Here is a 22051-nt window from a genome sequence, read left to right as displayed (position 1 = left end):
TCGATTTCCGTCGAGTTTCGTGCTCCACAATCTTAATTTTGCATTAACTTTCCTCTTGTTAATATAAACTACTGTTTACCCGAAGTTGGTGCCGAGATATTTACCCCCTTTCGGTTATTCACCGGTTGATCTTCGCCTAACTCACGACACTCCCGTGGGCCGATTTCTCTCTCAACGAAGGAGGGAACCTGAAGCAGCTGGATTCTGGACACGCCTATGCAGGACCATAGTGTTGTGCAGGATAACATCGTCGCCCGCTACGTATAATTTTCGTCCGCGAATAACAACAAATGTATCGGAATCGGCGCAGAGTTTGGCTTTGCCCGCTGTACGACTACGCAGGGTGGGTAAAAATTGAATCTTGAGTAGGGCTTTTTCGCTTCCCCGAGCCTCCTTCGATGTTATTTACTAGTCACTTGTCATTCCAAATGACCTTATCTCATCAACGCATGCAGCTAAGGTAGCAACTCCGTGTCTTGAGTCGCGGGTAGTGACTAAATTTGAGAACGGGTCTTACTGAAAACTTGTCCGCGGCATAAAATAAAAATATATTCATCAAAATATATTCGGTCAGTGAGGCAAAATAATCGAATCACAATTTGTCTACACTTTCTTTTATTCCATCGCTGGGCAGAAATACACTCTCAGTTGGAAGAAAATGACGAATGATTAGCGTGTTTCGGTCCGATACTTTATTCGCGGCGGCGACGGATCTTGACGTGGAAACCACCCTCAAAAGCCACCCCCAAAACGCTGTTACAGCAATATCTTCGGTATTTATGACTATTTTTCAAAAAAAAAAATTGAAAAAATCTATGTAAAAGAGAAACGCAACCAACAGGTTTTGTCACTGGGGGGTTGGCATCTCTACCTTGTACAGGGATGAAATTGTATTTAGAGTATATATTTTTACCGTCCGAATTCAAAAACGGATCATAAAAAAATTAAAAAAACGATCTATCTTGTGAAAAATAATACGAATAAACCTAAAGCGTTCTGATATATCTCCTAAACACCCCCTGATTAACCCCCTACTCGCATACCATCTGATCAACCCCACTCGCATACCCCGCAATCAACGTCACCCCGTGATCGATCCCATTCGCATACTCTCTGATCAACCTCATCCTCTCATTAACCCTATTCGCATATACCCCGATTAACCCCACTCGCATACTGCTAAACACTCCCTTATTAACTTCACTCGCTTATCCCCTGAATACCCCTAATCAACTCCACTCGTGTTGCCACTGATTAACCTCACCGGGAATCTCTGATCGTCTCGATGAAGAAAAATGTATTCCTAATCTGTAAAGTAGATTTTGAGTACTACTTTATGGTGTATTGTCCGTTTTTGGAAGTAAAATTCATTCACGATGTCACATAACTTTGAATTTAGGTAAAAATCTAGCCTAAAGGCTTTAGCATGTTTCCGTTAGGATATCTCGATAGCGTGATGTGATTGCTAAATTCTGAGGATGAATTCAAATTTTACGCATAAAATTGCTTCAGAAATTACTTCCAGTCTTACTAGAATATCCACAATCCCGTTTTTTACTGTTCATGTAGTTCTAACTGCAAAACTTGTTTTGTTCACTCAAAAGTTACGTATGTTATCGTATTCTGTCAGCCTATTTTACTAAATAGGAAGAAATTGTTATGATAGAATTTTTTTTTTTTTAATATATGCTTTATTAACACTTTTTACAAGGGTTATTTAGCTACGTACAGAGTGGGAAAATGAATAATTAATAAGAGTATAAAAAGGAGCATATATAAATATGCGCGAGTGCTTAGGTCACTTTAATTTAAGGTACCACTTGATTATACGGTTATTTTACATTTCTTAATAAACTCGTAGACAATATTCAGAGCTTCGCTATTAGGTTGGCTGAGTATACATTTAATATCCATTGGTAAATACAGTTTCATTTAATACAAGGATGCCACCATGATGATAAAATTTCAATCTTGGTTCACCATGTTAACTGCAATAATATGCGGCACGTACATATATATATATATATATATATATATATATATATATATATACGGCAACTCAAGATTAATCAATTGCTTTCTATGTGGTCCAAACTTCAAAACATGTTCTGTTAACTCAAAACATATATGGGACGATCCATGTCAACCGGATCACTGCTGTGTCCAAAATTTGATGTGACCAAAAAAATCGTGCAACGACTCATTTTAAAGCTTAGGATATCTACTTTCTGATGCTGTGTGCGCCTTTGCAAAATCCAACATGGCCGCTCCAATATGGCGGCTACAAGAGACAAACTCGTAAACAAAAAATTTTATTTTTCAAATTTTTAGTAATAAATGTTAAAAAAATTAATATTTCATATTTTTTTATGAAAATCTGGCTCATTTCCTACAAAAAAGTAACAGAGACCATTTTCGCTAAAATGAAAAATAAAAAAGTTATAATTTTTTGAAAATTTTCAAAAATAAAAAACTGTGATTTTTTTACTCAGAAGGAAATAATTTTGGAAAAAAAAAAAAAAAAATTTAAGGAACAAAATTGCTTGAAATTCATCAAAACACAAGTGTGAATTTTTTCGAATTCCTTTGAGCGATTTTTTGCTTTTTGGATTTATCGGATTGTTTGAAAAATTAAAAAACTTCCCAAGATCTTTTACAAAAATTCAAAAAAATCGCTCAAAGGAATTCGAAAAAATTCACACTTGTATTTTGATGAATTTCAAGCAATTTTGTTCCTTAAATTTTTTTTCCAAAGTTATTTCCTTCTGAGTAAAAAAATCGCAGTTTTTTATTTTTGAAAATTTTCAAAAAATTATAACTTTTTTATTTTTCATTTTAACGAAAATGGTCTCTGTTACTTTTTTGTAGGAAATGAGCCAGATTTTCATAAAAAAATATGAAATATTAATTTTTTTAACATTTATTACTAAAAATTTAAAAAATAAAATTTTTTGTTTACGAGTTTGTCTCTTGTAGCCGCCATATTGGAGCGGCCATGTTGGATTTTGCAAAGGTGCACACAGCATCAGAAAGTAGATATTCTAAGCTTTGAAATGAGTCGTTGCACGATTTTTTTGGTCACATCAAATTTTGGACACAGCAGTGATCCGGTTGACATGGATCGTCCCATATATATCGTATTATATCAATATATTTCAGTCGAATAGTAATACAATTTTGTTAATATCGTATAATTTTTTTAAATATTAATATTGTGTAATAATGGCATCGAAATTAATAATGTCATGTAACTGAAATAGTGGAAAATATACCAAAATTGAACGACGCAGGGAAACAGCTACATGATTATATCGAAGATGTATTGAAAAAAAGTGAGGTGTCTAATTGTATTATAACTAATAAAACAGTCGATGATGGATACAAAAGAAAAGCTGTTGAATACTAGGAAAGTGGAAAAAAAAACAAGTTGTCTTTAAGTTCCGTTCAAAGTAAGTATAAATTAGTCACGTCAGAACGTCAGTTGAGAACATGGAAACAGCAAATTTCCGGAGGCGGAAGTAGAAAAGATAATTTGTTTAAAATTTCAGAGTATACTCTACAAAAAATTACAGATGCTTTAAACCATATTTAGATCTTAAGAAATGGGCTTTAGAAAAGAATCATGAATTAAAGGTGCTTTGGTTTAAAGTATCACCAAAATGGATTGAAAAGAAACCTTAAAATTGTATCACATAAAATAACGAATCAGGTAACAAAGGTATCTATTGATAATGAGCCTAATCTACAGCTGAACTGTCAAAGGTTTGTTAATGAAGTGAAATCTGAACTATCTAAAAAAAGAGCAAGTAATGTATATAATTCTTATCAAAGTGGGTTTAATTTAGAAATGCATAGTGGCAGGACTTTAAATTAGAAAAGGATAAAGATAGTTGAAACGGTTGTACAATCAATATCATCTACTACACATAGTTATACGATACAACCGACAATATCTGCAGAAGGTATGTTGCTCTCGCCTCTTTTTATGGTTTTCAAAGAATCAAAGTACGAATTCGGGCCTACTGTTGTAAAAAAAATTATTCCAAGCACCTATTATATATTTGCAAGCAAGTGTATCAGAAAAACTGCCGAGCGAATTACTTCAACCGTGGTTAGGAGATGTCTTTTTTCCTAATTGTGGAAAAACTGCCGTTTTTTTTACTACACTCATGTAGTGGGCAATGTGAGCGCACTATAGAAGTTATACCTCAAGATAAAAATTTTCGATTGACGATAATCCTTAAGGTACCACAGGCAAAATTCAACCATTGGATGTATTTGGTTTTAGAATTTGGAAAAACTTTGTGCGGCAACTATCTGATGCTGTCATTTTATTCGGATCGGACATAAATTCCCATGAAATAAATAATATTATAAAATTACAATCTATTACACATCATCAATTATCTTCACCTACATTCCAAAACGTATTCAAATATGCTTGGTAAAAGAGTGGCGGACATTTGTATGAAAAACCTCTTAAATTCGAAAATCTTGTAGAATATTGCTTTGCAATTGAAGAAGATCCTATCTGCAACATTTGTGAAAATATAGCAATTATAAAATTTGCATGGTCCAAGACACTACTATGCCTGCGGTATTTGTTTATAGAGTATGATTATTGCTCACAATATATCAACAGTGACAAGAAGACGGATCTTATACGAGGTGTGATCAAAAAGTAAAGTGAATTTTGAAATTTAGCGGGCTACGTCCGTTCGATCTTCGACTTTTTTATTTGGTTATGTCGGTACACTCGTCTAGAACATACGTTCCAAATTTCAACTTTGTAGTATGTTTGGTTTGTTTGTGAGAGGCATCAAGGTTAGAAGTGTTTTACGTGCTCCACGATTTGCTGCTGTCTAAAAACATGGATCAAAGAGTTTGCATTAAATTTTGTGTGAAAAATGGAATCAAATGTTCCAAAACACTTGAAATGCTGAAAGTGGCATACGGTGAGTCTACTTTAAGTCAAAAAAATGTTTACAAGTGGTATAAACTCTTCCAAGAAGGCCGAGAAGACACCGACGACGAACCTCGTTCTGGACGCCCCAGCACATCAACAACTGATGAGAATGTTGAAGAAGTGAAGAAAATAGTGTTGGGAAATTGTCGAATTACCATTAGAGAAATTGCTGATGATATTGGCATCTCATTTGGTTCATGCCAATCAATTTTGACGAGTATTTTAGACATGAGACGTGTGTCAGCGAAGTTTGTTCCGAAATTGCTCAATTTCGACCAAAAGAAACGTCGCATGAGCATCGCCCAAGAGCTACTGAATGACATCAACGATGATCCAGATTTACTCAACAGGGTTATAACAGGTGACGAAACATGGGTATACGGCTATGACGTCGAGACTAAGACTCATTCGTCCCAGTGGAGGCATTCTGGATCACCAAGACCAAAAAAAGCACGCCAAGTTCGATCAAATGTAAAGGTTTTGCTTACAGTTTTCTTTGACTGCAGGGGCGTGGTGCATCATGAGTTCTTACCACAGGGTAGAACAGTAAATAACGAATATTACCTGCAAGTTATGCGCAATTTGCGCGAAGCAATCCGCCAGAAACGTCCGAATTTGTGGAACAATAAAAATTGGCTTTTGCACCATGATAACGCTCCTGCTCACACATCGTTGCTTGTGCGCGAATTTTTGGCTAAAACCAACACAGTAACGATGCCACAGGCACCGTATTCCCCAGATCTGGCCCCCTGTGACTTCTTCTTGTTCCCAAAACTGAAGAGGCCCATGAAAGGACGGCGTTTTGCCACGATTGAGGAGATAAAGACGGCATCGAAGGATGAACTAAACAAGATCACAAAAAATGATTTTTTGAAATGCTTTGAGGATTGGAAAAAGCGTTGGCACAAGTGCATTATATCCGAAGGGGATTACTTTGAAGGAGATAAAATAAAAATTGATGAATAAATAAATATTTTTTGAGAAAAATAAAAATTCACCTTACTTTTTGATCAAACCTCGTATACAATACAATCATTAACTTTAAAAATTTGATTGAATGTCAAGAAGAATATGATGATACTATCAAACGTCTTAATATTGTATTAATAAAATAAATAAACATACATCACTTGTTCTGAATCAACTTGTACAGGGGTGAATTTTTCTGCGGGTTACTTTGTGTAAGGAAATATTTGTCAAGCGGTTAACCGACCAGGAGGTAAACCCGTCCGATAATCATTTATTGGGTTGAGCCTTCTGGAGGTGAAACTGTCTTGGGGATGAACTGGGGGCTTACGTTTATGAGGTTTAACTTGACGAGTGGAGTGATTCAGGGGGTATGCGAGTCGGGTTGATAAGGGGGTGAGGTTCATCAGGGGGCATGCGAGTGGGCTTGATCAGGGTTAATCAACGATTATGCGAGTGAGGTTAATAAGAGGGTTAATCAGATAGTTGATTAGGGGGTATGCGTATGAAGTTAATCACTGGATGTTTAGGAGATATACCGGAACGCTTTAGGTTTATTCGTACTATTTCTTACAAGATAGATCTTTTTTTTAATTTTTTTATGATCCGTTTTTGAATTCGAATGGTAAGAATATATACTTTAAATACAGTTTCATCCCTATACAACGTAGGGCTGGGAACCCCCAGTGACAAAATCTGTATGGTTACGTTTTTCTTTTATATAGATTTTTCAAATTTTTTTTGACCAAAAATAGTCATAAATATCTGCAACGATTACCGAAAATCGTTCGACTCGCGCGAGGTTAATTAGCGGCTGATCGAGAAAAGCCGCGATCGGTTCGCGAGAGAGAGAGGGCGCGTAGGGGCAATGACCGGGAGGGGAGCGTTCAGCAGGGAGTATGACTGTGTCACTCAGTCCGCCTGTATCGTGCAGCTAACCTTTGTTTCCCGAGCCGTTTAAGTTTTCGTGTGGTGGTGCGAACTTAGAGGTGCGAACGTTGGTGAGGTGTGCTGGGTGCAGCAGCAGCAGCAATAGTAGCAGCAATAATAGCAGCAGCAGCAAAAGCAGCAACAGCAGTAGCAGCGACAGCAGCAACAACAACAGCAACAACAGTAATCGCGGCGGTGTAGCGAGCGGCGAAGCGGCGTTCCAGCAATTTGTTGTTCGGATACGGTTGGCCACCGTATTCTCATCGTTCTCGCGGTAGGTGCACCTTCCCCTTTTATTATTGTGAATAGCGTGCGATCCCGCGCAGCGTGCGCGAGGAAATTAGTTGTTGCGTGCGAGCGGTTAGTTCGCGGTAATCGCGGTTTTCTCTCTCTCTCTCATACGGTGTGCATTGTCACTCGCGCAAGCGTGCGCAAGACTCTCGGCAGATCCCCCGTGTATTTGATCTTATTGAATAAAACGGTCAATCGTCATTGTTAAATCAAGTAGTCGTTATTTTGTCTTTCCTTTGTCCGGAGGTCGCGTCTATATTTGTTTGTTTTGATTCGAATTCGCCGGTAGCGTAGCACGGATCACGCGGATATCGGTAGACGGGAATCGTCAACTTAGGTTCCAGCGGCGGCCGCACGAGCGCTACTAAGCGAGGGCGACAGCGCCGCCAAGCGGTGAGTTGGGGGAACCCAACTCGGAATAGTGAAGAGACTCTGCGCAGGCGCACTCCGAGATAAGGTAGGTTGATGTGCTTTGAGCACATAGATAACGAGGCGTCGTCTAGTCATTATAAAGGTACTTTCAAGAGATTATAGACTAAACGGCAGCCTGTTACATATCATAGATATTGTTGTTACAGGGTTTTGGAAGTGGCTTTTGAGGGTGTTTTCCAGAGTCCAAATTCCTTTTCTTGCCCAACAACAGTATAATTTTCTCATCAATTTTTAAGCATCATAGTAGATGAATAATCAGCGAAATTGGTGATTGACAATTATTCATATAGCAATAGTAGGGTTTAGGGGTGGTTCACCCTCAAAATATTAAATAACGAAAAAATTTCGAAGCTCGTTAATATTATTTCATCATTTCCTAGATAAAAATTTATTTTTCAATTTTTTTTGGTAATTTCGTGATTTTTTTCGCGAAAAATCAAATCAAATAGGTTGTTTTTTCACTTTACATCGTAGGAGTTGCAATCCTCAGAGACAAAACCTATATAGTTATATTCACTTTTTTGTAACGAATTTTTTAAATTTTTTGTTGTGTAACGGGGTGAATAGCTAGTACAATAGGAAATTTATTAGCGTATAAACTGCTCCGATGCAGAGCTAATCGCTGTTCCATTAAACACGTATAGTTATACGTGTGTTCACCTTTACGTTTGATACTCTCGTTTCAGTGTCTTCTTTCCAACCGAGTTGAACTCACCTTAAGTCACTTGGCTTGTGGCACTCGATCTATTTTAGGTGTGAGTGACCTAATGCTTAATCCGAATAATCCCCTAGACGAAATCGGATTAAAACTTAATCCTTTAGAGGTCTGTTAAGCTATTAGAAAACGAAATGACGTAAACGGCGAATAAAATTAATAATGTTTAACTCATAAAAAGCTACATTTTTTTACGGGCCGAAACGCTAACGCACGCGAATAGGATGTACAATTATTGATAATAATTCGATGAGAGAGAGAGAGAGAGAGAGAGAGAGAGAGGAAATTCGAACTTTGCCGCGAAAACTAACGCTCGGTGCGAATATAAAAAATAACGCTCGCGATAGACAAAATACTCTCGTTCGTATTTTGTCGCGTAATATAAGGGAGTGCACCTACCGTGCGGTGCAATTACGGTGATCAGTCGTAACTGTTGAAGAAAATCAACGGTACTCCCCAAATAGATCAGCTGCGCTGCCTCGCTCACAAATTTACTGCTGCTTTTGTTGCTGCTGCTGTAAATACTGCTGATGTGATGCTTGCTCGCTACACTCGCACGTATCAAACAGTCCAGGAAAACTTTATAAAAAACAGCGAAACACTGTGCAAAATAATTGGCGGTACTATCGCAAAAGCAGCTGAGGCTTAACTGAATATTTAAACCCTCGCGCGCCCCCTCTCTCTCTTAGGCGTTCGAACTAACATCGCGAGTGTATGAATCGCAAACTGATCGATTAATCGAATCGACTACCGTTGAGCTCCCTCCAAGTCCTGACTATCTAGGCAGGACAAATACCCGCGATCCGCCGCCATCAGGAATCTGGAAACAAAAGAAGGAAAGGAACCAAATGAATTAAAAACTTCCCTTCTTTATTTAGGGCTACTTTATTATTAGCCCTCTAGGGCCTACACCACTTTTTGGCTACACCTGGCGCTCGATGTTTCGGGTAGCGCTAGTGTGTAGCCTTCTTCGGAGACCGCTGGGAGTTGGTCTCCCCAGGCTCCCCGCAGATGTAGCAGCCCCTCAGCTGCGATCGGGATTGAGCTTTCTGATCGTTTTGGGTCTGCTCAGCAGACCGAGAAGACTGCTAGACGCTGATTCCCTGGGAGGCAGTTATCGGAACGCCTCCCACCGTGGCCGTCGCACGGCGATCCTTCGACCTTATCACGATTGTGGTTTCGGGAGCTACTTGCCCGTCCAGGTGGACCGTAAGCATTGGCCCAGCACCAATAGCTCTCGGGGCTCTCTTCTCTTAAGCCGTCACCGGGAACGCTGGGAGGATTCCCGTCCTTGTTCCACTTGCAGCAGTTCTTCAGCGGTTCATGAAGCCTCTCAGGTGCTCCTGCACCTAAGACTGGAGATCCGCTGCGAAGCGCCAGGCACTCTCCACCTCATTGATCCCTAGACGCACGTGTCTGAAGTCAAGGAGGAGAGATGGCTGCTCCGGGACACGAGGATGGTTGCAGACCCAGTGCGATGTCCCACAGGTTTCCTTGGGTCCTGGGCACTGGCTGGCACTGTGGCACTCCCATCCGGTGGCCCCCTCCAAGTGGACCCTGGCGAAGCTACGCAGATCTTCTATAAACTGCATCGCATCAGGGCCCAGCTGCAAATTTAACAACATCTGCGTGACCACCTCGAAGGTCTCTTTCTCCACGATGATTCTCCGTTCCATCTGTAACATCCAAAACAAAACAAAATCTCGATGCAACTCCCTGCGCGAAGAAAAACCCTATTAAACGCCGCACCTCACCGAGTTATGCGTTCCCTCGCGATTCCTTCTGGGAATGTCCTGGCCCTCGTCGGTTACCATTTGGGTTTATCGGCCCAACCGTCCTTTACACGACGGGAACAGTCTTTCGAGGCCTAGCTCTCCCTCTAGATTCCTTTAAGGGAGGAGTTATTGTCTCTTGCCTGACCGGTGACCGTCTCTGTGACCTTTCGAGATCGCCCTCGATCTCTCTTGGTTGGGGCAGATACCGACAAATCCGACGTCTCCATCGGATCATTACCTACGGCCGTGGGGCTGTTACCTCGACCCGCTCGTTCAAAATCCTCCCCCCCCCCTCCGGATCTTCACACGTTTTCGCGGATTCGGTCGCATCCAATGGCCGTTCTTTTTGCGGTTTGCGAGGATCGATGACTTCCTCGCTTTCCTCTTCCTCCTCTGGAACGTAATACGGTTTAAGATTGTTGAATTTTACGTAATAACTATACTGTACACACATACAAATGTAATATAGATATATCCATGAGTGATGATGCGCGCGCCGCTATTAGTATGTATGTGAGGATGTGTGAGTGCGTGCGCACATGTATAGAGTATATGACAGTCAGTCGGCTATGAAAGAGATAAGAGAGCGCATCTCGACATGGCTTGGATACATGTATGTAATCTATATGTATCAACTCAATCTTTGACTTTTAACAATAAATAATCATGTCATTATTATTGTTGTAATGAGGGGAACCTCAACACTATTATTATTTTAACGATCCACCTCATATTCAGCAAAGATCTTTGGCTTGGAAGAATTCGCGCAGGATCTTCAGCTGATTGGCCAGAATATGTACTTGTTGGAACCGCAAATCTTTTTAATCACATACAGACCGGCGTATTTTAGCGCCAATTTTGCTGAAATGCCTTGGGCAGCCGAGGAGAGAATCCTGTTGCTCTTCCATACCCAATCTCCGAGCTTAAACTCCGATTGCCGTCTCCTCCGGTCATAATAAGCCGCCTGACGCGCAGCTTCCTCCTCTGACTTGGAGTTGGCCCGCTCCCATAAATTAGGGAGCTTCACCATAAGTTCATTCCAATCTACCACAGCTTGACCCTCCGAACACTCAAAGGCCTGCTGATCCTGGGATCTTCTGTCAAAGGAGTCAAAGGAGGTCAAAACGTCAAAGGAGGTACCGGCTGACGCCCAAAGATGAGCAACGCAGGACTACGAGTATACCTAGTGGCGCTATGAGTTGCCGAGTTCAACGCGAAGTTGAGCTCTGACAGGTGATCGTCCCAGCTCTTGTGATCACGGCTCACATACGACGTGATCATGGTTTTGAGCGTCCTATTTACTCGCTCTGTGGGATTCGCTTAGGGTTAATACACGGGAATCAAGACGCTCTGGATGCCGTTCATCTGGAGATATGAATCGACTTGATTATTCTTGAATTCGGTTCCGTTATCCGATAAGAATACCTCTGGAGTGCCAAACCTAGTGTGTGACAAGCCACTCGTGTAATTCCTTTGCGACCGTCTTCCCGTTGGCTTTACGTATCGCAACGTACTCTAGTCAGCGAGTAAATAGGTCTACAAAGACTAGGACGTACTCAAAACCTCGAGAGCTTTTGGGGAATGGGCCAGTGATATCACCGGCCACCATCTGCTAGGGTCGTGTCTGCTGACATACCCGGCAAATCTTTACGTACTCCCTTACCTGATCATACATCTTAAGCCAGTAGTACAAGTGCCTAGCCCTGGAGAACGTATACTCTCGTCCTCGATGCCCTGCCGTAGGAGCATCATAGACCTCGTGGAGCACCTGGTACCTTTTCTCTCTAGGTACCGCAAGCTTCCGCGCTTCATCGTTGTCGATGGACCTTCACCGTCCTTATCAGGCTGATAGTGATACAATCTCCCCCTCCCCACAACCTTCCATGTAAGGTGTGAGTATGGGTCTTGGCATGCTTCCTGGTATTGTTGCAAATACCAGGCGTCACTGGTCTCCGGCCGACTATTTATGGCACTCACTTCAATATTCAATATCGAAGACATTGCCTTGCAATACTAGCGATCACCTTGTTAGTCTTCCCGTGGGATTTCTCATACTGTGGAGCCATTTCAAGCAACTATGATCAGTGATAACCTTCAAGTGATGACCTTCAATGTACGGCCGGAACTTTCCAATAGCCCATACCACTGCCAAGCACTCTATCTCGGAGACTGTATAATTCCTTTCAGCGCTGTTGAGTGATCGGCTGGCGTATTCTATCACACGTTCCTCTCCATTGACATCCTGCGTGAGCACTGCCCCGATCCCACTGTCACGGGGTCAGTTTGTAGTACAAACTGACCCCTAGGATCGGGTGGTTCCAATATTGGGGTGGAAGTCATCGCCTCATGCAACTTCGTGAAATCTCGCCCTTGCTCTTCCTCCCAAGAGAAACGTACATTCTTCTTTGTCAGGCGGTTTATAGGTTTAGCGATCATGGCAAAGTCAGGCATAAAACGTCTATACCATGACGTCATTCCCATGAATCGCTCAACCTATTTGATACTCCAGTATCGGTCTTATCTTCTCGGGATCTGGTCTTACTCCGTCCTAGTTCACAAGAACTTCTAAGTACCTGACTTCCGTCTTACAGAAGTGACTTTTGGCTTTGTTGATGGTTAGGCCTGCACCTAGAATTCTCTTTAATACCATTTCTAGATGCCGCTTACGCTCCTCCAATGACGACGAAACCACTATTAAGTCGACGAGGTAACCAAAAGCGAGTGGATCCATATCCGGGCCTATCACTTTATCCATCAACCTCTGGATGGTCGCTCCTACGTATGCCTGTCCGAAGAGCATTCTCTTGAATTGAAAGTGCCCTAATCCAGGTACTATAATCGCCGATATTGGACGCGACTCTTCCTTTAAGGGGATTTGATGGTACGCACTACTCAAATCCGGCGTAGATATGAACTTTGCATCCCTTATCCATCTCAGGTTGTCGTTTATATATGGTAAAGGATAGGCATCCGGTTTAGTGATTGCGTTTACCTTTTGGTAATTCACACAAAACCTATACTTTCCATCAGCCTTGTTTCCCATTGCCACTGGACTTGACCATCCGCTGGTCGCTGGTTCGATTACATCTTTTTCCAGCATATCCTTGACCAGCGCATGTATTTCCTCTCGTACCCTATCAGAAACTGGGTAGTACTTCTGTTTGATGGGTCGAGCACCTCCAACATCTATATCGTGCTCAACCCCCACAGTACAGCCTAAAGCCTGTCCTCCGTCAGGAATCAACCTCCTGACGAAGTCTTCGATTTCCTCAAGCTGTGTTTTCGTGGCCTCCCACAGTCCTACCGATGCCAGAAATGTCGTACCATCAATTCCAGCCACTTCCATAGGTACTTTTACTTGGGCGTCCTTCAACCATTACTCATTCTCATCGGGATCCAAAACTGCGCGGAACTCCCTTATAAAGTTCGCGCCTACGTAGCAGTCATCTGTGAGCAGTGGCGTAATGGTGACTCTAATTTTTCTTGTCATTCCCCCTACCTTATAGGGGAACATCACGTAACCAATAATGGGGCATAGGCGCCCGTCGGCGAGCCACATGGCCGCCCGTCCTGGTCACATTAAGCCCGAGTCCCATCTCCGATGCTAATGTTAGCCATAGCTGACCCATGACCGTAGATGAGGTGCCGGTATCATAAAGTGCTCTAATCTTAAAGTCACCTATGTCTACCCGCAACCACCTTCTGGTCTCATCCTCGGGGCCGTATCTACGAGTCGCATCCATCCCTTCATTCGTCGCGCTTTTCAGCGGCTTCTTCCCTTCCGCTGATGCTACGACGATGGGCTTGCTCGTACTCGTGGATTCCTTCGGCAGGGGAGTTTTTTGTGTAGAGGGGCCCGAACCTTTCAGGTCTTCGGGTTGCTCGATCCTTACATCAATCGAGTCTTCCCCCTTCTCCACAACTTGTATATGGCCACCTGGTCCTTCCAGGATGACCACCCTCCTACCCTGCCGAGGGCTGGTATCGGACTCAATCGCCTTCTCCTTTGAGGTACCGCTAGGTCCCGGGCTCTCTTGGTGCCCTACCGGGACCTGTTTGGATCCCTTGGTCGCCGAAAACTTGCTCTTTCCCGTCGACGATCCGCAGCGAGAGGTCGAATCTACTGGAGGCGCGAAGATGACCTTTTTTCTTCGCTCTCCTTACCGTTTCTCTTGTTGCAATCTGGGCAGAATTTACGGCTGAAACCTAGTTTGCCACAAGCGGATAACTGGAGAGGCTTCTTGAAGTCGATTTTCCGCCTCTGTCCTTCTCGCCGCTCGCCAGGAGACCTGGGAGAAGGAGAATTCTTCATTCCCCCACGCTATCATCTTTTACGCAGTTCTGGAGGGCTGTCCTGCCTTTCTTTGGCCAATTTGCGCAGGATTCTCTCAATGCCCTTCAGACGCTCCTCCATCTTCTTATCTGAAGTAGAGGTTTGTGTAGCTGATACCGTTGCTTGCTCGGTAGGCTTCCCGGCAGGGTTCTCCACGCTCTGTCCGCGCTACGGATCTCCCTCCTTCTTCGCACGCACCGTCCCTTCATCACCAGCCGTTCAGGTGATGGTCACCAGGTGATGGTCGCAGTTTTCCTCTGCGCTAAGGTTTTCCAACTCGTCACAGATTGTATCGAGCCATGCTTGTCGGGTGCGCCTCCTGCGCCCTGCCACCTCTTTACTGCGCGTGGTCTTCTCAAAATCTGTGACGGTGTACTCCCCCAGCAACCATTTCCCAAGCCTAGCCGCCTGCTGGATGACACTTCCAGCCTTGCGCAGCTCTAGATCCGCCTAGTAGCGTTTGCGCTAGTCGTTCGAACTAACATCGCAATTGTACGAATCGCGAACGGATCGATTAATCGAATCGATTACCGTTGCAGTTGTCAAAAAATATTGATATAAACCGAAGATATTGCTGTAATAGTATTTTAGGGGTTATTTTTGTGAGTGATTTTTCAGCTCTTACATTTATTTTCCTACAGACTAACATTGTCATTGTCTAGCCCACTTTTAAGCATCATAGCATATGGAAAATCAGCAAAACTGGTCATCGGGAACTAGTCATATAGTATTAATAGCGTTTAGGGGTATTTCATGCTTGAAATACATAAAATTGAAAAAACGCTGAAACATGTCAATTTTGATTTTACTATTTCCTACAAAAAAAATTATTTTTCAATTTTTTTATGATAGTTTTGCGACTCTGTAAACGAAAAATCTATTCAAAAAAAGTTTTTCCCCTGTACATCGTAGGGATTGCAACCCGCCAAATCCAAAACTATGCGATTTTGTTATTTTTTAAATAAAAAATTGTTTCCATTTTGTTTCATAAAAAAAGATTCATTACAACCAAAGTTACTGCTTTAGGGGTGACTTTTGAGGGTGGTTTTCATCCCCTAGACAGCTTTTTCCGTGTCTCTTATTTTTTTATAAAGTATAACATATCTCAATTGCAACAAAATTGAAGGTGGACGGTTGGGCATGTTCCCTTGTAAGTCGGTCAGCATTAATGGATGAGAGAGATCTAGCCCTACTCTTGTCTAATTTTCAATGCGGACGGAAATGAAAATTTCCATTAATATGTAAGATAGGACTCTTTCATATAATAAAATTACTTCCAATATCGAACGTAGGGGACGAAAACTGAAAATTATACCAATTTTCATTCTGTAAGAGAGGGATGCAAGGAAATTATACTTTTTGCTAACTCAAATTGACCACGTTCTTTAGGCTTCATGCACTGTTTACTATGATAGCCGATAGGGTAATGATCCGCAAATTTTAAGTCAGCGTTAAAAAAATCTAGAGTATCAGAGTATACGGGAAAAAATTATAGATTTAAATTTTTACGTATATGCGTGCGTGCGTCCGTGTGTGTATGTGCGCGCGCGCGCATGTGTTTGTGTGTGTGTGTTTATACAATCAAAGATATCATTCATTTTTGTGAGAGGACACACATAAGCAAAAATAATTCTATCATGCATACATATACTCGTATCTCGACTCGTGTTCGTTGATATCGATAATTATAACATTAAATTAAAGATTTCAAATAATTACTCTATTAAATACACTGCCGTCGGACGACTTTTGGCCACCCTAACCAAAATTAGCAAAACTTCAAAGTTTTATATCTTGGCTCCAAAACATGCTATAGCAACCGACGGGATATAATTTTAAAGGTCTTTTGTAGAGCTTTTCAACAAAATAAAATACATATATGATTTTCCTTTTTTTATGAGTTGTGTATCATAAATAAAATTAATTTTTCCGTTTTTTCTCTCGAACTTTAAAGCGATGTACTTTTCGAGACTTTATCGGACAAGAAAACTAGATATATTATTCAACAGCTTGTTTTAAAAGCTACAAAATCCATGTATGGGAAAATTTTTTTAACTTGATTTTTACGAGCTACAAATCCTTTTACAAAAAACTAACCTTTTCATAAAATTCGTTGTACCTCTGAAAGTTGTGATTATAAAAAAAAATTTAGTAGAAAAAAATATTTTTTTTCAAGGACTAACTGCTGATTTACTTGAAAAATAAAAAACGATTATTTTTTTTTATTTTTTAATAACTTTTTTAGACATAAAAATGTATTTAATGCATAAATATACATAAAAAAGAAAATTCTGATTATTAAAAATGAAAATAACACACAATAGCTATATTAATTTGTCAATATAGAAAAATTCGCAATAGAAACAGTCTTTACATTTTTTTAAATTTATGATTCGAAAGCTTTACAAAAGACCTTTAAAACCATATCCCGTCAGTTGTAGTAGCATGTTTTAAAGCCGAGATATAAAACTTTGAAATTTTGCTAATTTTGATCTAGGGTGAGTAAAAATCATTCAACGGCAGTGTAAATATGATTTGTAAATTGACGTTTATTTACATAGTATTGCTCTTTTACAGTTTAATATTAACGATTTTATTGGCATTTTTTTATACAAAAACAATGGACAACTGTAGTAAGGACTGATGTAGCATATTTTCTATGAAGGCACGTTATTAAAAAATTAATTATTTAACATTTAAATTCATTTCAAAGAACAAATACCATGAGCATTAGAATGATTTAAATGGATCTTCCGAAACACTTCTTTCATAATAAAATTATATTTTTTTGAAAGTATAATTATTTGTCCTTTTAATTCTTCTATTTGATTTGATAATTTATCATTTATAAACATTTGTTCTGCTAGAAATTTTGATAATTTATTGTTATCTTCTAAATGTTTCAATTTCTCAGATGTCAGGTTTTCAATTTTGAGGTTCATTTGTTCGAAGTTTTCCGTCAGAGGAATTTGATTGTATTCTATTGCGGCATATTTGTTTTGTAATTTTTGATAGTCGTTGAAAAGTTGAACATTTTTATCTGTAAGTTTTTGAACAAATTCTAGTGCTTGTACTTCTCTGTAACGTTGCATTTCTAAATCTAATTTTACTTCTGCTACATTAGTATGAAGTTGTTCCATTGCAAATTCCAATTCACGAATACGATCTTCCTTGCTGTAACAAAAACCAACACATGAGTTTTCATATACTTTAAATTAAACTCCAAGAATTAAAAATATTATGTAATGATCTATGTATGTGTATAAGAAGGCGAAAATTATTGGATAATTATGCCCAAAATGCAAATAAAGTTAAATTATTTATAAATTATAAATGATGAAACTATATCGAATTTATTACTGTGTATATATATTATTAAAGAAATAAATACTTCAATTATGTTTCTGAATCAATCATTTTTTTATTTATTTATTCTTAAATCTACATAGAATTATTCATACTAAAATATTACCATTTTTTTAAAGTTCAGTTTTATCTCTCCTGCTATTATGCAAAATATCAAATTCTAACCACTTCATAATAACTTAGTTACGAGGTCTTTTAATCATTTTTCAACTAGGTATTGTAATGCGGTACATTACAAGGCCTTCCCTGGGTGCTGCATTATTTGCAACACCTCGGAAAGGCCATCCCCGTCCCTTGCCGCCCCGTAACCGGTTAAAAAAATTAAAGATAAACGAACCCTATATAAAACAATTACCCCTTTTTATGTCCGAACAACCACGCCGGAGAGATGGGCAAAACAAAACTCGTCAAACGCGATCCGACGGACGCTCAAAGAGCAGACAGAAAAAAAGGAGCGCACCACGGAAAAAGAGAGCGCACGCCCACACTCACTCACATACACTCCCGACCACGTGTTCCCGACCGGCGAAAGAAAAATGCAAAACTTGACTGGGAAATGCAACGGAAATGCATGTTGATGACACATGCAGATCCGTTACACTCCCAGACACCAACACTAACACTCACGAGGCACTGACACTCCAGGGGCGAGCAGAAAATCGCCGATGAAGTGGCAGCCGGTAATCAGCTGTGTCGGGCTGCCGAACACCATCGGCGACATTCTGAGCGCCACACACAAGAAATACAGCAACCGCACACACAAACACCTGGGAGAACATCACTAAACCAACACGGGAGCGCCCCAGGAGGAGCTCCAACAACCGACACAAGGACACGAGACGTACGCGCTAGAAACGGAGCTGCCATCTTGAAGCGCCGAGACAGACTGAGAGCGAGAGCGAACGAGACAGACTGAGAGCGAGCGAGCGAGACAGAGCGAGCGAAGTAGACTAAGCAAGAGCGAGCGAGACAGACTGAGACAGAGCGAGCGAGACAGAGCGAGCGAAATAGACTAAACAAGAGCGAGCGAGACAGACGATACAAAATGATAGATAGAATAATATGCAAATGCGAAGATGAGGGCGCTACAAATGAAACGGCGTATATTATATACGTATCTATGACACAATAAAATTAAAATTATGATTGGAAAATAATGAGCGTGGAATAAATACCGAATTGTAAAATTCGCACGCGACCGACACCCCTATTATGATAGCGAGCGACAACTACCCCCTTTAGGTTTGAATAATAATTTAACTGACCGAATTCGAACCTTTGACAAAATTCGCTAGTGACGTCACGACTAATGAGCAAATTAGAATAAAATTTGATTTCCATCCGGATAGACAAATAGATAAGAGTAGGGCTAGATCTTTTCCAACAACTAACGATAGCTACCTTAGTGGGGGGTGAGAGAGGGTAAATAACGACGAAAGTAGGAGAGCTAAGGAGCGCGCTGTATCCTTCTAATTTACATACGGACCAATAATAAAATATTCGGAGGGCGCTACCGATATCCGAATTAGCATACCAACCAATAATAACATTTCTTCTCGGAAAGAGGAGAAGAAAAGCGATCTTTGACCGCGAGAAGCCGATTCTCGTCCATTTTGCCACTGAATATCTAGATAGAAGGAGCCTCTATCAGCTAATCTCACTGCAGAATTATTAGCGCTAGACGCCTTCCATATTCTTTTTGACAATTTTGTTTGCCAATACCGCAAGGAAAAATTGTAAGTAGGCAAAGTGCTATTCACTTTAATCGCGGAGTGCGGGGATAAATCTCTCAGTGCTGTAGGTCGTCGCGACGCGTGGATCCGTCGACGCCGGTGCCTATCGAATCGCGCTGACCTGACCGCCATTCCGTATATTTTAAAGTGAGTGTTAGATGTTACGAATGAAAATTGCGATTTAGGATTCGCACTGACCTGTCGTTAACTATCTTATTACGAACGTAGGTTTAACCGAATCAAATTGTCTTGATTATTTAGTTGTGTTGATCTTCCCGCCATTTAGCAAACAGGACGTGAGCGTTAGGATTAACCAATGAAAATTGTGATTTAGGATATTCGCACTGACCTTTCGCTGACAAATTGCCGCGAACGTAGAATTAGTCAAATAAACTCACCCTGCCTATTTAATCGTGCTGACTTTTTCGCCATTTCATAAATCTAACGTACGTGTTAAGTTTATACGAATTAGAAGCAGTGGTTGAGTTATTCTCGCTGACCTTTCGCTGACAAGTTATCATGAGAGTAGGATTAGCCAAATAGGATTACCGTGCTGACCTTTCCGCCATTTCATGAACCGAGCGTGAGCGGTAAGATCAGACAAAGGAAATTCGCGATTGAGTTATTTGCGCTGACCCTCCCTCTTTGTTAATCGAAGACCGACCGGAAAAATTATTAACATTCCGATTAATTTGTATCCTTACGGATTTATGAGTATTCAGAATCTTACCGACCATATTTACTCCGATCTCTTATGTGAGAATTATTAATACATCAATAAAGTGATTAATTATCTTTATATGTAAAATTTACTTTGATATCCTACCTCTACTGCATGCTAGCGATTTGATTACATTGATGCCGCGAGCGATTACATACGGGTACAACTAATTCGCTGTATTTTCGGGTCACTAGATAGGTAACATACGCGCGAATTCTAACGTCCTCACGACCTGAATTAAGGAGCCATCACCTGAGCTGCCGGCATACTATAATTAAGGAGGAAAAATAGAGAAGGAGAGTTGGACACCAAGGCCTGAAGTGAGGATACCACGCGTATCCCCCGTCTGCCCACCCTGCGCAGTCGCCGTTAAGCAGACCGGGATACGCGATAACCCTACTGGCCTTAACCCCGACGATCGCCGTAATTAGCCGACGGTCTGGCGCCCTAAATAATCGGGGGTAGAGCCAAACAGGCCTTGTGGCGGAAGAAACTCGGAGCGCAGTTAAAACCCCCGAAATTCCCTGCTACAATTGTCAGTTATCTTCCTCCATGCTCCTAATCCCCGCTACGTTCCAGAATAGTATCTTTACTCCCTCCCTTCCCTCCTCTACCTCTCTCTTTTTTCCCTATTGTTTTCGAAACCCTTCCGCCCTTTTTCCTATCATTTTTCCCTCTTTCTCGCTCCACCACCATTCTTCTTCCTCTGACTTTAACCCGATATGCTACATCTTTACCTCTTTACCTTTACTTTTTATTTCTCCCGCTTTCCTTGTTACTTCTTCTGCTTCCACGTCCAGTCCTGAGCTATGTAGATCTTTTTCTGTCCCAGCTTCTTTTTCCTCTTCATAATTCCTTCCTTTTGTTCACATGAGGGGCATATAATTAGCCACATCTGTTTTCCTCTTTCTCTTCGATCATCCCTCCACGCTGTCCCTCCTATTCTTCTCAGATTCACTATCTCCCCTTTCATTTCTAGTTCCTCCCTTAACCAGTCCTCTGCCTCTCCCTTTTTTCCCATCTTAACCCACCCTCTAAATCTGTCACTGTTATATTGTTTATCCTACTTTCTCTATCCATTTTTTTCTCATATATTCTATTTCTTCCTTATTGCCTACTTCTGTTCATCTTTGCTTCTCGTTTCCTCCTTCTATACTTTCTTTTAGTTTTACGCACTCTTATTCCAACTGGTTCATCCTCTCTTACCATTTTTCCTGCAGTTTCTTTTCTCTAAGTTCTGCTTTTTCCCTTTCTTTTTTAGTCTCTCTCCTTCTTTCTTCTCTCTCTCCCCTCACTTCCACTTTTGCATCTTTTTGCCTCTCTCATTTCTCCTCTAATATTCTCCCTCAACCCTTATCCGCTCTCTCTTATATATATATATATATATACACAGAAAAAAAGAAATTTCAAATAAATAAGTAAAAATAAAGAATCGCAGTACAGATTTCCGTACAAATAAGTCTTCGGAGCAAAGTGGTATTCCCGGAAAGGTGTTCAACCGTTATAAAGCGGCAGGCAACAGCGAGGCTCTTCGATAGACTCGGATAAACCAACGTCGCTCAGCGGTTACAATCCTGCTTACTGCGGAGCACTCGATTGTTAGGAATCCAAGACATCATAGCCATCATGCGCGCATTATAGCTGATTCTTGAGGAGTGGAAAGAAAGAGAAGAGGTCTCGGGTGCCTCAGCTGCCTCACCGTTCCTTCTAATGGGCTCGGGCGTTGGTGGCGCTGAAGCAAATGTCGGTGGTAGTGCTGCAGTGGCCAGAGACGATTCAGCTCATTAAATCACCAGTCAAAAAAAAACAAACACGAAGAATCC

General features: G+C 40.9%; 1 protein-coding gene across 1 annotated transcript in view; it reads right to left on the bottom strand.

Moving 5' to 3' along the window:
• Positions 1-17002: 17002 nt before the first annotated feature.
• The window catches only part of LOC131674389 (uncharacterized), a 47170-nt gene continuing 42121 nt past the window's right edge, over positions 17003-22051 (bottom strand). Inside the window, exon 2 of the mRNA XM_058953033.1 lies at positions 17003-17582. Within this exon, the coding sequence (XP_058809016.1) occupies positions 17111-17548 (438 nt within the window). The 5' untranslated portion in view covers positions 17549-17582 and the 3' untranslated portion in view covers positions 17003-17110. The remainder of the gene's footprint in view (positions 17583-22051) is intronic.

Source organism: Phymastichus coffea, unplaced genomic scaffold, assembly GCF_024137745.1.
Source record: "Phymastichus coffea isolate CEN01 unplaced genomic scaffold, Cenicafe_Pcof_1.1 PCOF00238, whole genome shotgun sequence".
In the NCBI taxonomy this organism is placed as follows: Eukaryota; Metazoa; Arthropoda; class Insecta; order Hymenoptera; family Eulophidae; genus Phymastichus; species Phymastichus coffea.
This window is presented reverse-complemented; position numbering and strand designations above follow the sequence as displayed.